This window comes from Condylostylus longicornis, unplaced genomic scaffold, assembly GCF_029603195.1.
Source record: "Condylostylus longicornis isolate FDR11 unplaced genomic scaffold, ASM2960319v2 ptg000009l, whole genome shotgun sequence".
NCBI classification, from domain to species: Eukaryota; Metazoa; Arthropoda; class Insecta; order Diptera; family Dolichopodidae; genus Condylostylus; species Condylostylus longicornis.
Window position 1 is genome coordinate 4,574,187 of NW_026577978.1, and position 16,626 is coordinate 4,590,812.

General features: G+C 23.4%; 1 protein-coding gene across 4 annotated transcripts in view; it reads left to right on the plus strand.

Moving 5' to 3' along the window:
• The window catches only part of LOC129618573 (nitric oxide synthase), a 199,967-nt gene that overhangs the window by 175,905 nt on the left and 7,436 nt on the right, over positions 1-16,626 (plus strand). For all 4 annotated transcript variants that reach the window (XM_055533403.1, XM_055533406.1, XM_055533404.1 and 1 more), the window contains exons 18-21: positions 4,831-4,995; positions 12,839-14,156; positions 14,252-14,376; positions 14,494-14,560. In XM_055533403.1, coding sequence (XP_055389378.1) covers positions 4,831-4,995; positions 12,839-14,156; positions 14,252-14,376; positions 14,494-14,560 — 1,675 coding nt within the window. The remainder of the gene's footprint in view (positions 1-4,830; positions 4,996-12,838; positions 14,157-14,251; positions 14,377-14,493; positions 14,561-16,626) is intronic.

Genomic DNA, 16,626 nt, shown 5'->3' on the forward strand with positions numbered 1-16,626 from the left:
AAATTTTCGGTTAAAATGAAATTCCCATATTTAAATATACAGAAAATATCCAACTAAAACAAATAAGAACATTTCATGTGTGCCTATGTAATATATGTATTTCATACACACATTTACACCCACGTTACCAAATAATAATAAAATCAAAAAAACACAAAATGAAAACAGCAAAACAGCCTATATAACAGTTTTTTGTTATATTTCCTGTTAAAGTAAATATTATGCAAGTATCAGCAGGAAAATGAAAAACTAAGAGCAGCAAAAAAGAAAACTAGTTTTGTTTTTATTTTTATTTAAGACAAAACAAAAACAAAGGTCATTTAAATTACCTTGATCCTTGAATAATAATGTTTTTGCATTTATTTTTTTTTTCCTATTCTGGTCATTTATGTCAGAAATATGACTGTTACAATTAAAAGAGAGAAATCACTTAAAGTTGTATCCTTTTTAAAAAGGATAATATGAAGTCCTTGAAATTTTGCTTTTGTTTTTCTTTTTCCTTATGGTTTTGTTGTTTTTCCTCTTTTGTTTATTATTTTTCTCTTTGCCTTATAATTCTGTGATTTTGATATTATCTGCTAGACAAGTTTTAGAAACTATAACTTATTCTTTTTTTAGTCTTTAAAAAACATTGGACAAGGTGATAAAGTTAATAATCCTTAAGATTATAGAAAAAGAGAAATTAAAATGAAAGTTATTCTTTTATAAAATTAATATAATAATATTGGTTTCACATTTCTGTTATGAAAAACAGGAATAATTTTTCAATAGTAATTCCTGTAGCTTTTAGATTTGTTCCTAATTTTAAGTAATTGCGAAGATTCGTGTGTGGATTTCAGAAGGGAAGTTTAATACGATATCAATTATGTGTCAACATACACCACCAAGAGTATCAATTATGTGAGTACACTACCAAGAGTGTCACATGTACTATTAAAAATTTAGAAATTAATAAATTGTTATACACACCTATACTTTATATAGTGGATATAATTAAATTTTTCCGAAACTAGGCGACATTTACGATCGCATTTTTGGCATTTTATTGCTCAAAATCAAATTATGAGCTATTGATCTCTAGCTATTTCTCTTAATCTGCTGTCTCAACTTAATTTTCAAATCGAGTGAGCTTAATAAATTTCGAATTTGACATAGATTCCTAATAATTGCATGCAATTTTATAATTTAAATGAGCAAAATCGAATTATTGTTACCTACTTAAATTTTGTTCATTTATTTCACTACTGAACTCAAAAAATATTTGTTCAATCTAAAACAGTTTAGAAAACGTATACAAATTTTTTATCAAAACTGTTATATAACCTTGAATTATTTTTAATCTGAATGAATATTTATTTGATTTGAAGGAATCTTTTATGAGCCATAAGAAGATTTTGAACCAAGCCTGTTCGATTACACAATAAAAGCCAAAGTATATTATATAAATTTATAACAGTCTTTGGTATCTAGAAAACCAAAGTTTCAGGAAAGAAACCTTTTTATAATATAATTGACTTTTATTTTAATTTCAACACTAAAATATTTTAAAAAATAAATTTGTTTTAATAATTTTTTAATTCTTTCATATTTTAAATTGCATACTTTGAAATTTTCATTTAATTTATAAAATTTAATTAAAACTCATATTTTTGTACTCAATTGTAATACAAAAAAATAAAAAATTTATATCAACAAATTTAAATTTAAAATTAAATTTCGGAAAAAATAAAATTTAAATTTCTAAAAATAAATATTACTCCCAACACATTTCTCATAACATTGAGCATTATTGAGCTATAACAAATTGCTCAAAAAAATTTCAACTGAAAAGAAAAAAGAAAAATGTTTGCATAAATTTTCGCGTACTCAACATATAAAAATTCATAAATTCATAAATAAATTTATCACAACCATCAGCGAAATGGGGCAGAGATAATTTGGAATATCTACATTTCATACAAATATGCGGAAAATAATAAATTTAATAATTTCATTTCTACAATTTTATTAAATTTTCAATTAAATAAATTGGTTTTTTAAGAATTTTTCTTTTGTTCAAAAAAATTTTCATTTCAATTTATAAATATTAATTATCATCACCTTTAAAAAGAACTGATAAAATATTCATATATGTACGTATATATGTACATAAATATGTACAAATAAATTTATAAATAAAACAATACGACTACACATATTTTTTCACCTGAATCGCTAAAATATTATAAATTAGTATGAAGTTAAAATTGAACTGACGAAGATAATTAAGGATGTCAGGATATTGTGTGAAAATATTTTTGCAGAATTATTCAGCTGTTTCATTAAATTAATTATCCATTTATAACACTCAGTAGTAAAACAAAAATTTTACTAATTAGTAACATAATGACGTTAAAATTCAGTCGCTTGATATTCAGTTATTTGATAAGGTCTGGTAAATATTATAAATTATAATCATAAATAAAATAAAGAGAAAAATTAAAATTTTCTTAAAACTACACTAAATATTAATTTAAATTAGATTGTTGTACTAAGTCTCGTAAATTGTTGCTGGGTGTCAAATTAAACCAAAATATTCAAAATCTTATAAAAACACACGCTGTTATACGAAGAAACATACGAAAGATTAAATGTGATTATCGTCACAACATCTCTCTCTCACATAACTTAATTGAAATTTCTTGAATTGAGTGTTAAATATCCTAAATTGAGTGTTAAGTTGCTGTTATTCTCAACTTAATGTTTTTGTATTAAAATTATACATAAATTTCTCTAACAACATCAGAAACTTCAAACAAATTTTGAAGCTAATTAAGAGCAAATAAGAGAATTATTTTAATATCTGAGAGTTCGGTTGCTTTGCTACTTCATATTCTCTCATATTTCATACTAAAATTTTTTCTCAGTTTTATTTATTTTTTTTTTCGTTTCTGTTATGTAATGTTTCTTAAATTTTCATATTTAAAATTTAAGTAAATATAAAATATTAACAAACAATTAAATATTAAGGCAGAGAGAGAGGGAGAGAGAGAAAGAGAAAAAATAAAACAAAAATCAATAGAAAATAAAAATTTAAAAAAAAAAAAGAGAATAAGGAATGCATGCAAAAGTTAAAAAATATGAGTAAGTTACCTGCGAACCAAATTTCATTTCATTTGTTCTGTTCATACCAGTAATTGTCATCACTTTTACATTTTTATTCTTATTTTCATTATTTTTATGTCAACACAAAATTAATTTATTTTAAAAATTTCATCAAATAATATTGTTCTTATATACCGTACGAAGAATAACCGTAAAAATATGTAAATTCATATATATCGTCCCAAAATACACATGTAGCTACATAATGTATTTTGTATAAGTTTGGATTTTATTCACATTTTCTCAGTTATTGTATATGAGAGGAACAAATTCGTCGGAAATGCGAATTTGTTTTTGCTTTTTGTTTTTGTTTTCATTTATTTTAATAATATTATTTTGTTCATTCTTTATTTAATAAAATAACACAGCAGTTTCATCATATACTGCAAAAAAACTTTTTAAATAAAATTTTGCAAAAATTTTTTAAAAGGAATTTCGTTTTTTTTTTTTTTTTTGCAAATTGAATTGGCTTTAAAAAATGTGTGTATGCGAGTGTTTTACTGAAAAATAAATTATTGGTTGCTTTAATATAAAAGTGCAGAAACAAAAATATTTTAGTTAAAATATAATTTTTTTTTATGTTTTCTATAAGGATGAAATTTAAATTTTCTCTTATTTAGATTAATTAATTATGCTTTCAATTTGAAATGCAAGAGAAATTTTGCTTAAATAGAAAATTCTGCAGCTATGTAGAATTAAAAGTAAATTTTAAGGTTCATTAAGTAAATACTATATTTCTTCATACCCTTACAGTTTATTAAAGATTCGTGTAAAATACAAAATTTATTGGATTCAAATGATTGGAATCCAAATTTCAGATTTTGTTTTTCTGCTCAATTCTATAATTAATACTTGCTTTATTTGTATAGTCATTAATTCAAGCTAGATCTTGGTACAACCGTGAATTTGGAATCAGACGTAGATCAGAAAGCCGTCCATTTTTTTCCATTAATTCCAACAACGGTAAACGCCCCTAATTTTATTCCGAGTTTTAGTGAAATCGTAAAGCTTGTCTGTTTTAAAGATATCTACTCCCGAACCCCCTTATATTAAATTTTACTATTTCTGAAAAATAACTGCAGCATGATCTTGTCCTTCAAATAATTTAATGGGAATGGGTTTTCACAATGAAAATAATTTTAAATATTAATGTAAATAAAGTGATGATAGCTCGGCCATTGCTCGTAAATTGTAAATATATAAAATATTTAAAGAATAAATACTAATGAACAAAGGGTGTGCTGTTAAAGGCTGTAATATACAATGTATAGGTAGTCGGATTTTAAATTTTATTAATAAGTTAAGATTATTTATACAGAGTTAAATTACAACCAATAAATCTCAATTGTTTTAGTGTAAATGTAAATTTTTTGTAAATATTCTATAAAATTAAATATTATTTATTCTTATTATAAAATAATTTTTATAATTTTACTTACTATTCTAATAATTTAAATTTTATTTTATTTTTGATTTAAAATTAATATAATTTTTGTTCAGTTTTTTTAAAACTTATTAAATATAATTAAATTTTAAATTTATATTAGAGAAAATTAAACATATAGCAACACAATGAAAATAATAAAAAGAATAAAAATTCTTGTTTCAATCTACTTTCCCTTTTTAACCCCAAAAAAAAAAATAAAAAATTTAATCTCCTTAAAATAAAAACACAAAAACACTTAGTGTTACCGTTTCATCATCAAAATCATTTATGAAAGTAAATTCACGTCAAGAAATAGGAAAAATAGTATTACAACAATTTAAAAAAATTGATCGTTTGGATTCATTACGTGGTTCAACATCAGAAACATTAACAAGTGAAACATTTGGACCACTATCAAATGTCAGGTAAGTAAATATAAATATAATATTGTAGTATAGATGAGGTATTTGTATAGAAATATTACAGTATAGAAAATTAATTATACATTTAGAATAAAATTTTATTTAATTAAAATTACAAATTTTACATAAATAATGCAAAAATATCATTTATATACAAAAGAAGAATTAAATTTATTTTCTAATTTTAATTAGAAAGCGAAAAATTTATAAGAAATCCCTAAGTACTTAAGAATAAAATAAATGTTTACCGAATTCACAAAGCAAAAAAAATCGTTATCCTGAAAGTATGCAATTTTTTAATATTAATGTAAAATTGTTATTATTTCAAATTTTATTAAGAAAACACAAGCTAGTGCTATTAATATTAGCGAATACAAGCTATTTTTTTTCATAAATTGGAACTTTTCTTTACAATGAAGTCTTTTTGGACTATCACTTGTAATATTAGCCCTTTTTGTACATTATACATTTATCTTAAATCTAATTGAATAATTATAGCAAACATATAATTTATTGAACATTGTATAAGTGTGCGAGCATCTAGTATACTATATCTTAAAAGCTAAATTAATTAAATCTAAATTAATATGAAACAGAAAATTGTGTATATGTGCTATAAATTTATTCAGATTTGCAAAATTTCAGATTAATTTAATATTTTACTATTAAATTTTATTACAATATTTATAATGAAATATTTCTCCAATAAACATTATAATTGAAATTAATGAACCAATTATATAACTGTATAATATTATTTTTATATCCTCAATTGTAAATGGACGATCAGTATTTTTAACTGAAAATAAATTTCGACTATTTTTATTAATTGCTGCCATCTCTTTTTTTCTGCTCAAAATTTTATTATCCTGTGCATACCAAAAATTATAAAATCCTACAAAAAGAAAATAAAATACAAAAATTAATGAAAAAGGAAATGGTTTACGAACATTTTAAAATATATGTAATTTTGGATTGAATTGGAGAGCTATAAGCATATCTTTGTGTCTAATCTAGCAAAATTGTACAATAACAAATTTATATTAATCTAACAATAATAATAATAATAGCAAGAGCTGCCAATAATAATGTTGAGCTATCGACCTGCTAATAATAATAATAATGTGACTACATACGACATCATGTAGGGCAGAATTTTAGGCTCCGTTTTACTCTAAACTGCTATCTGTAACAAGTTCAAGGAGAAACTCGTTTGGAAAAATTCATTCTGGAAATTTTGAAAATTTAATTGAGTTGATCTAGATTATACAGTTTTTTAACTAAATGAATTTAAATCGCATTTATGTTCTAGGTTCTATTTCCAGATTCAAATTCAGATTTCAGACTCCGAACTCAAAAGTTATTTAGAAAAAATAACCACCTCTATATATGTGTGTTTTTATATTTTCATGTCTATAGCTTAATTTTTAGCTCACTTTGAGCTTACGAAAAGAAAATTTTGCACCATACCTATCATTAATGCAAAAACATATAAATTGTGGAGTACACTAATAAACAATTGACCGAATTTCAGGAATACAACTTACCAAAATCTTAAAATATATAAAAATTTATAGTTACTTACCACCTTCATAAAATGCTGCCATTACCCAATTAAATGTATCAATGAGTGGCCAACCTTTTCGTACAAATAATGATGAATGAAATACACATATACATTCATCGACAAGATGTAATAGTTCTGTACCATCTGGTAAAATATAATCTAATTTAATAACTTCAAAATCTGAACGTTTATCCATAAAACATGTTTTACGATATATAGCTGTTATTGATTTATTAAAATTGGGATCAATAGCTAAATTTTTAGCTAATTTACTTAATGTATCATTATCTTGATCATTTTTAAATGCTGGCTTTAAACTTGATGTTGTTAATATAATTTTTAGACCAGATTTTTTAACTTCTTTTAATGTATGAATATCTTTACCATATGTTGTTGTACTAAATGATGTTGTTAATGAACTTTCATATATACCTTTAATAATTAAACTAAATATTAAAAGTCCAATTATAAAACATTTTTCAGAATTTTGTTTAAATTTTAATCCGGCAACAGTACCATTTGTCATTATTATTAAAACATCATTAAATGTTTGAAAAAAATTATTATGATCAATTATTTGATTATTTGAAATAAATGTTGTTGTTTTAGTTGATTTTATTGTTATAATCCAATATTTATATAATTGCCATGTTATAACATAAAATATAAATATTATACCAATTAATGACCATGTTAATGGTTGAAAACATTTAAAATATGCTAAATATTGTGGTATCCTTTGAGCTTTCGGTACAATTATACATAATTGATCTGTTGCTATTGGATATAAAAATTCAATACGATCAGTTTTTAAATCCATTATAAAACGTGAATTAGCAACAATTGTTGATTTTCCATATAAAATATCACCGACAGTACCATCAAAAATTCCAGTTTTAAATTTTTGTCCATAACGATTTTCTTTATTTATTTCATTCATAATTGGTGTAAAATTTAATGCTTTTATTAAATTACCAAATAGGATACCATCAAAACCTCCAACTGAAAAAAAAAAACAAATTAAAAATAATTTAAAAATTGTTTTCAAAGAATGAAAAATTCAAAATTCTTGTGCAATTCAACTTACATATACAATATTTACTAGCTTCACCAAATTTACTGTTCAGGAAACCAATTGGAAATTCATTCCATGGTATTGCAGTTGGATCACGATAAAAATAAGTAACTTTAAGTTTATAACCATTTAAATTTTTAATTCTCTCATTTGTAATTAATTTTTTATAATTACTTGGATTTAATTTTTGAACACGAAGATGATCTAAATTGTAATCGCTATCGGATCCTTGTAATGGATTATAAGTCATCACAATCTAAAATATGATAATAAATTTTGATATAATTAGTATCTGAGAAGAATTTTCACTTAATTGAACAAAAATATTTATTATAATTATTAAGAATAGAAATTTCAGAAGATAAATATACAGGTTTTCCACTTAAAATAGAATAAATAGAAAAAATTTAGGTGCGAGAGATAGTATTTCCAAATAAAATTAAAAATACTATTACAAAATTTTTATCTTAAGAAAATTCTGGCTGAATTCATGAATTTTCCTTTAAATATTTAATTCTATAGTTCAATACGCATTGAACATAATTGCTTCTGTTGAATATTGCTATAGGATAATTGACCAATTGAGAACTATTTACTTAAACTTACAATTTAAGCAAATTAAATGCAGTTCAGACTTTAAGAATTCTTAGCCAAAATTCAACGAAAATATTATATTTTAATTCGCTCCTGCAAGGAGCACAGGCCTGGTACATGATACCGTAGATAATCATGAACCCGTTTCTTGTGTCATTGTGTTTACTAGGTAAGTGAGGAACCTGTCGTAAACAATAATATTAAATAAGAATTAAATCTCTAAATATATAGTTATTATTATAATTTATAGTAACAATAAAGCCAATAAATTATACCTACCATATCATTATAATAGAGCAAAGCAACATTTAATATACCATAATAATTCCACATTTTAGATAATAACAAATATCCTTTTAATTGCCAATTATTATTAATATTTTTTATTGAATTAATAAAATTGCTATTATTATTTTTATTAATATTTAAATTTGAATTAAATTCAATATGTTTATTTAATTTATATTTTAATAATAATTTCGAAATAATATTAAAATTATTTTTATTAAATTCATTAATATTTAAATTCATATCTAAATTAATAATTAAATATTTACGTTTTGGTGTATGAAATGGTTGTCTTGGAAAACCATATAAATATTTATTTAATAAATTTAAATTATCAATTATAACAATTATACCATAATTACTTTCATCATATATTTTTGATATATTACGAAACCATAAATATTTTTTACAATTATTTGTTAAAATTTTATCTTCAATATTAAAATAACATTTACAATTATCATTATTACTATTATTTACAGTTGTTGTTGCTGTTGTTATATTAGTTGATAATAATGATGAAAAATTTAATTGTGTTGATCTTATTGGATATTGTTTACCAGACCATGAATACATTTCACTTATATCTTCTAAAATATCTTCATATTTTAAATTAAAATATTGTAATATTATTGGTATATTATTAATATAACATTTATTATCATTATTAAAATTTTCATGTAATATTTTTAATAAATTTTCAATAAATTCATGTAAATTTATATTTAATTTTGAATAAAATTTTAATTTATTTTTTGTTAATATTACAAATTTTAAATAACGTATATTATTAGTGTTACAACTATCTGAATTATTATTAATATTAAAATATGATTTAATAAATTCAATATTTAAATTATTTAATTTAAATTCATTTGTATTGAAATTAAATGAATAAATTTCAAATGAATTTAAAGTAATAATAATTAATAAAAATAATAATAAATGTGATTTTAACATTTTCTTTAAAATAAAATTTAAAATTTTTTAATATAACAATAAAATTTAATGAAAATTTGGAAATTATTCGAGACACTATATATTATGATTTAATTGAATTACCACAAAATCTGTTCTGCCGAGGATATTTATAAGAACTCCTCTATAATAAAATATGTATGCATGTATATATAGAAAATATTCATTAAGAAAAAAAAATATAAGGTTTATTTAATTCAAATGATTTGTTATCCTTAAAATATATTCTTAGTCTCCTTTATAAGTATCTCTGCCAAAATAACATATGTAAATGGAGTATTTATACAAAATCCAGTATTATTATAATCATAGTTTATATACATATAGGCAGTATATAAACTAAACAAAAAATTATATTCAAAATCTATTCTCTTCAATTCAATAAAATGATTGACGCATAAAAAAAATCTTGTTATGATTAAAAGGATTCAAAAAAATTTTTTATAAAAAATATACAATAAATTTTGGATTTCCGAAAATAATGTCACACAAAATTGAATTGTGATATTAACTGTTAAAAAGTGTTTCACTTGATATTATTTCCCATATATCTTGTCTCAAATGATATTATGGGAATTGTTACTGTGATTGTATTATCACTCATCAAAATTAGAAATGGAAACTCGTTTTTCGTTAGTTAGCATATTTCAAATAACTGGTATAATAGGCAAAAGCTTATTTAAATTGTGTTTTTGTGATTGTATGTTTTAAAAATGACCATTATATGTATCGATCATATTTAAAAAATATTCATAGTAATCATGACGGTAACTGTATACATTGCTATACAACAATTTGCTGAACAATTGGTGAACAATTTGATGGCAATTTTTTCACACCTGTGTATATTGTCAATTGTATAAAAGTATAAAAGAATTTGTATTACCCTATCAGCAGCTCTAAGTCGCATTTTAATCTGATGCACTTAAAAAAATTTTTAAAATCAAGTAAAAACTGCAATGAAACCTTTGGACGCACATCAGACTAAATCAAATGTGATTATCTGTGAACGGAATGTGCGGATAATTGGAATAGACTTTTGAAAATACAACCTTAGTAATTGCAACAGTCTTTAACTATTTCATATTTCCTACCGATAATAATAATCACTGATTTATGGCATAGTTTTATTCTTAAAATTGGAATTTGGAAAACAATATAGAAAATATGACATTATTTTCTAAAATCCTCACTATTATACACCCCCATAACAAAAAAATCACTACAATACCAATATATTTCCCAAAAAAATATTCAACAATAATGTATTGAAGAACTTAAAATGTCAAATATCATAAGTATATAACGAGATAGGAAAAATATTGTGATGACACCATAAATAAATATTTCGGGTATATAATATGAAGATAAAATAATTCCTTACCTAAAAGAGAAGAAAAAACCACTTAATAATTAAACTTGAAATATCCTTTAAAAACTACTACATAAATATATTATAAATAAATGTCCTTAACTATTATTCAAAGGACATTGCACACTATATACATATATATATATATATATATATATTATAAACAAAAATTTTACCATTATTTGCTATAACGTTATTGTAATGGTTATAATTAAAATTTTGCCTAAAGTATTTTTAATTGGTTTTTTTTTCACATTTAAAATTTCCCACATATTTAACATCAAAATGAATGAATCATTTATATGCTATTTATATATGTATAATTATTATATGCTTACTTAATATTACTTAAAATTACAAGTCAATATAAAGTAATTTTATTTGGACAACTGTGAAATTTCCCAAAATAAAATACGCAAAAAAAAAACATGCATACAATTTGTATAGAAATATTTTGAGATTTACAATTTTGAGAAGAGGTTATCATGTGGAGCTCTATAAGTAAATATTTTATATTAAACCCAAATGTAATAAGAGCTATGAAATCAGAAGATATTTTAAATGTAAGGGTAGTAGTTAACGTTAGTTCTTACCATAGGTAAAATGCAAATTATATAACAAAGATTTTCAAAGCTAATATTGACACAAAGTCAATACCTTCTCATATTTCTAGCCAAAGTCCGAAATTCACTACCCATGTCCAAAATACTTAAAATTAAAGCATCTGTAAAATCGATACTATTACATGTTTATGCGGCATAAATCACAGTATAGTAGTATAACAGTATTTATCAGAAGTATCTATGAGAAAGTGTGGGCTCTGCGCGAGTCGCAAGCAAAGAACAAATTCATTGCTCTAAAAGCACAACATTATGTCAAACCTACATTCAAATAAATAATTTTTATATTTCAAACATATTCAAACTTAAACTAGAGTACTGTACGTGTATAATATTTGACCATTTTCATTTAAATACATACACTTCTAAACGAAACAACAATTTTAGAATAATTTTCGATGGAAACTGTTTAAATAGTCATGTTCCCATCTATACAATAGCAAAAGAAATACCAGTCCATTTAATATACAAATATAAAGTCCTTAGAGGAAATATGTGTTTTATTTACTATGAAATTGTCCAGTCATAGCTCTATAACCAGGATAATTGGTTTACCACAACAAAATTTTCATTTTCTTCTCTCTCTCATTTAATTTTATCATTGAAATGTGCTCTTCTGTATATATATAGTTAAGAGCATAATATAATTATTATAAGTTTGAGTACAGTAAATATTGATGATGTTATTCGGAAGAAGACATTCAACAAAATGTTTACACTATGTATTATACAACAGTATGAAAATAAATTTGGTTTGGATTCATACATATATGTGTATATGAGTTTCATATAGGACTGTAGGTGTTATAACAGTTTAAGGGTGTCAATGTAAAAATTAAAGTAATTTTGAAAAAATTTTTGTTTGGAATTTAAACTATAAAAGGCTGTTATACACTTAATAATTAACTATTCTGGTTGTATGTTTGAGCATAAACGTGGTTGAATGCATGTTCCAAATTGTGTATGAAAGTGTGTGATCAAAATTCCGTGTACTCTTTTTGAAATATTATTGTTACTCTAAATTTTTAGTTCGCAATTGAATTCCAATTATCCAATTAAATTTTTTTGAATATAGGGTAAATTTAAATCTTAAAAGACCACGAACGATAATTCATTAAATGGGCTTACACGCCTACAAGTTTTAACACATGCATAATTATTATTGTTGTTTGAAACATTATTTGAAAGTTTGCTGTTTACATGAATGGCATGAATTGGTAAAATTTTGAAAATTTGTTAGTTAACCTCTTCCAAGAACCGTACTTATTACCCTTTTGGTCATGTTTTTGCAGGATATTTTGCTTCTTTTATCATTAAAAATTATTAATAAATTTTAATTTTAATTCCTTTAGATTTGCCGTATTTGCATTAGGTTCATCAGCATATCCAAATTTTTGTGCATTTGGTAAATTTATTGATAATATATTGGGTGAATTAGGTGGAGAACGTTTATTAAAATTATCATTTGGTGATGAGATGTGTGGTCAAGAGCAATCATTTAGAAAATGGGCACCAGAAGTATTTAGAGCTGCCTGTGAAACATTCTGTTTAGATCCTGATGAAAATTTATCTGATGCATCATTACAAGGTGAAATCTTAACAACAAATACTGTCCGTTTTGTACCTGTTAAAGAACGTAAACCACTTGAACAATTATTAACAAAATATCATAATAAAAAAGTATCAAAATATCATATTAAACGTAGACCAATTAATTTACATGGTGATTGTATTGATAATACACAAAATCGTGCAACAATATTAGTTGAAATTTTAGCCCCAGGAGTTAAATATGAACCAGGAGATCATGTCGGAATATATCCAGCAAATCGTAAAGAAATTGTTGATGGTTTAATAAAACGTATCACAGATATTGAAAATCCAGATGAAATTGTTGAATTACAAATATTACGTGAAAAACAAACATCAAGTGGTATATTTAAAAATTGGGAACCACATGAAAAAATTCCACCAAATTCAATAAGAGAATTATTATCGAGATTTTTTGATATTACAACACCACCATCAAGACAATTATTAACAATGCTTGGTACATTTTGTGATGATAAAAATGATCAAGACCGTATTAATATACTTGTTAATGAATCATCTGCATATGAAGATTGGCGTCATTGGAAGCTTCCAACATTATTAGATGTACTTGAAGAATTTCCATCATGTAAAATTCCAATATCATTATTATTACCACATTTAACACCACTACAGCCACGTTTCTATTCAATATCATCATCATTAAGAAAATATCGTAATGAAATTCATTTAACTGTTGGTGTTGTAAAATATCGTTCTGAAGATGGTGAAGGCGCTGAACATTATGGTGTCTGTTCAAATTATTTAGATTGTATGCAAGATAATGATTCAATATATTTATTTGTAAGAAGTGCACCTAGTTTTCATTTACCAAATGATTTAAGACCAGCAATATTAATTGGTCCTGGTACTGGTATTGCACCATTTAGATCATTTTGGCAAGAATTAGAAATAAGAAAATCTGAGAATACAGATTCAGAAATGCCTAAAATTTGGTTATTCTTCGGCTGTCGTTTACGTAGTTTAGATTTATATAGAGAAGAAAAAGAAGAAATGAAATCACTTGGTGTATTAAATAGAGTCTTTTTAGCATTATCTAGAGAAGCTGATGTTCCAAAAGTAAGATTTTGCATTTTAATAAATTAATATACAATTTTTATTTTAGAGTTACGACTTTATCTTGATTTATAATATTGTTCTAAATTTTATTTTAGACTTATGTTCAAGATTTAGCTGCTCGTGAATCAGATGATCTTTATAATTTAATAGTAACAGAGAAGGGACATATTTATGTTTGCGGTGATGTAACAATGGCTGAACATGTCTATCAGACAATAAGGTAAAGAAATCAGTGAAAGGGTAGTAAATCTCATTCTCTATTTTCTTGCTCTCTTCTTAAATATAAAGTTAATTAACATACTAATTAAATAAATTTCATATTTCTTCATTATTATAGAAAAATTATTGCAATGAAAGAGCAACGACCAGAATCCGATGTTGAAAAATTCCTTTTAAGTTTAAGGGTAAGTACAAAGTAGATTTTAATACACCTTATATACAAAAAGGTACACGTACACTTGTAAAACCATTCAATATATTACTTTTTATAAAATTTTTCTTTAAATCTATGATGAAAATTGCAAAATTTTAATTTTTTATTACACAAAATAATCGATAATCTATATATAATTATGCAATACTAATGTTTTACAGTTATACATACGAGTAACATGAATATTGTCATCAGGATAATAATGATATTCCTAATGATAATATAATTGTTATTGTGTCCTTTCTTTTAAATTAAAAAAAAAAAGAAAATGGAAATTTTCATTGCAAAAAAAAATTTTTTCTCCAATTTTAATGAAAGAAAAATGAAAAATTCTTTTGTTGAAAAAATTTTCACATTATACGTGTTAAGACTACTAATATCAAATTAATGAACCTGGCCAGAATATCAAATTTTAATTATTTTCATTTTCTTTGTGACATATTATTATGAAAGTAAAATTTAGGTCAATTGAAAATCATATTGTTAAAGAATATTGAAAAAATAAGCAAAACAAATTCATAAAAGTTACATGCACTCTGAACATGCATCAGTACCATAAGATAAACAATATGTTCGATTATAAAATAGATTATGACTTGGAGTTAGAAATGACCTAATTTCAAAGAACGACACCCTAATAGGCCGGCAACTACTTTTTAACAACACAACCAAATGCTTACCGATTTTTGGAAATCAATAGAGACAACTTTCTCCCAAAATCTATTTCACGACATTAGGGCTTTGAAAATGTCCATGATATTTAAAGAGCCTTGAGTTGGAACCTTGGTTTCATTAAGCATTACGCTCTCATCTAAATCAGCTACATGAATTATTAGTAAATCATTATTAATATTAACTATCCACTCATACGTAAATTGTACCGATCGTTTTCCCTCACATACGAGAAAAAAATAATTGTTCTGAAAAAAAAAACTGAGATTTTTTCCAAAATTTTTTTTGAAATCAGACCATGTATGTATAAAAGATTCAAACTGTGCTCTCGCAAACTAATTTATTTATGGATAAACCATAATAATTTGCATATACTAACTCAGTTGTGACTTACACGCTTGGAATATGACTTACACTCATTGAATTCTGAACTCCTCATATAATTATGTGCTTATAATATGAATTATGTACTTCGTACTCCAGAATAATATTCTAATAATCACTGTCTTTTTAAAAATTAGGTGTATTTTTCTAACTAAGGCGTTATAATTCATAATTGGGTATCGCACTATGTGTTGAATTTAATAATTTCCATTAATTCTACGAATTTAATATAAGTAAATTATTATTAAAAATTTTAAAATATTTAAAATTTTCAATATTATTTCTATTATTAAACATTTTAAAAATTTTCCTTAACTAATTCTATGTAAGTACTTGAAACAAAAACCTTAAATATATTTAAAAAATTTGTCATTCAATTGTACTATCGATTTTTAATAAAAATATAGGCAACTTTAATTGACCTTAAATAGTTCAAAATCTAAGGTAATAAAGTCATATTTATTATTTATTTATTATACTAAAATAACTATTAATTCATAAAAACTATTTATAAAAACAAAAATAAATAAATAAAATACAAAGGATCACGTACTAAAAATTCTTATTACTAAATCATAATTTTTTAATTTTTTTCATTTTTTGTTTTGTTTTTATAAGCACGCACAAAATATCAAAAAAGCTCAATGGCATAACATTTACTATTATTACTGTTTTCATTTTTTAATGTTAAAAAACAATAATAATTTGAGTCACTAACGATTAACGACACCGGTATCGTCGCGCTCTCTTTAAACAATTAAATTAATTAACATCAGGAAGTTATTAAAAATACACATAACCTACAAAAATTATTGGCTACAATTATTATAAAAAAAATATATTGCTTGAATACAAATTAAATGGAAAAAAAAAAATTGAAAATTAAAAAGCAAACAAAAATTCAAATTTCAAAAGCTTTTTAAAAAATATTTTTTATAGTTATTTTTTAATTAATTTTAACTTTAAAAAAAAAATTTATAA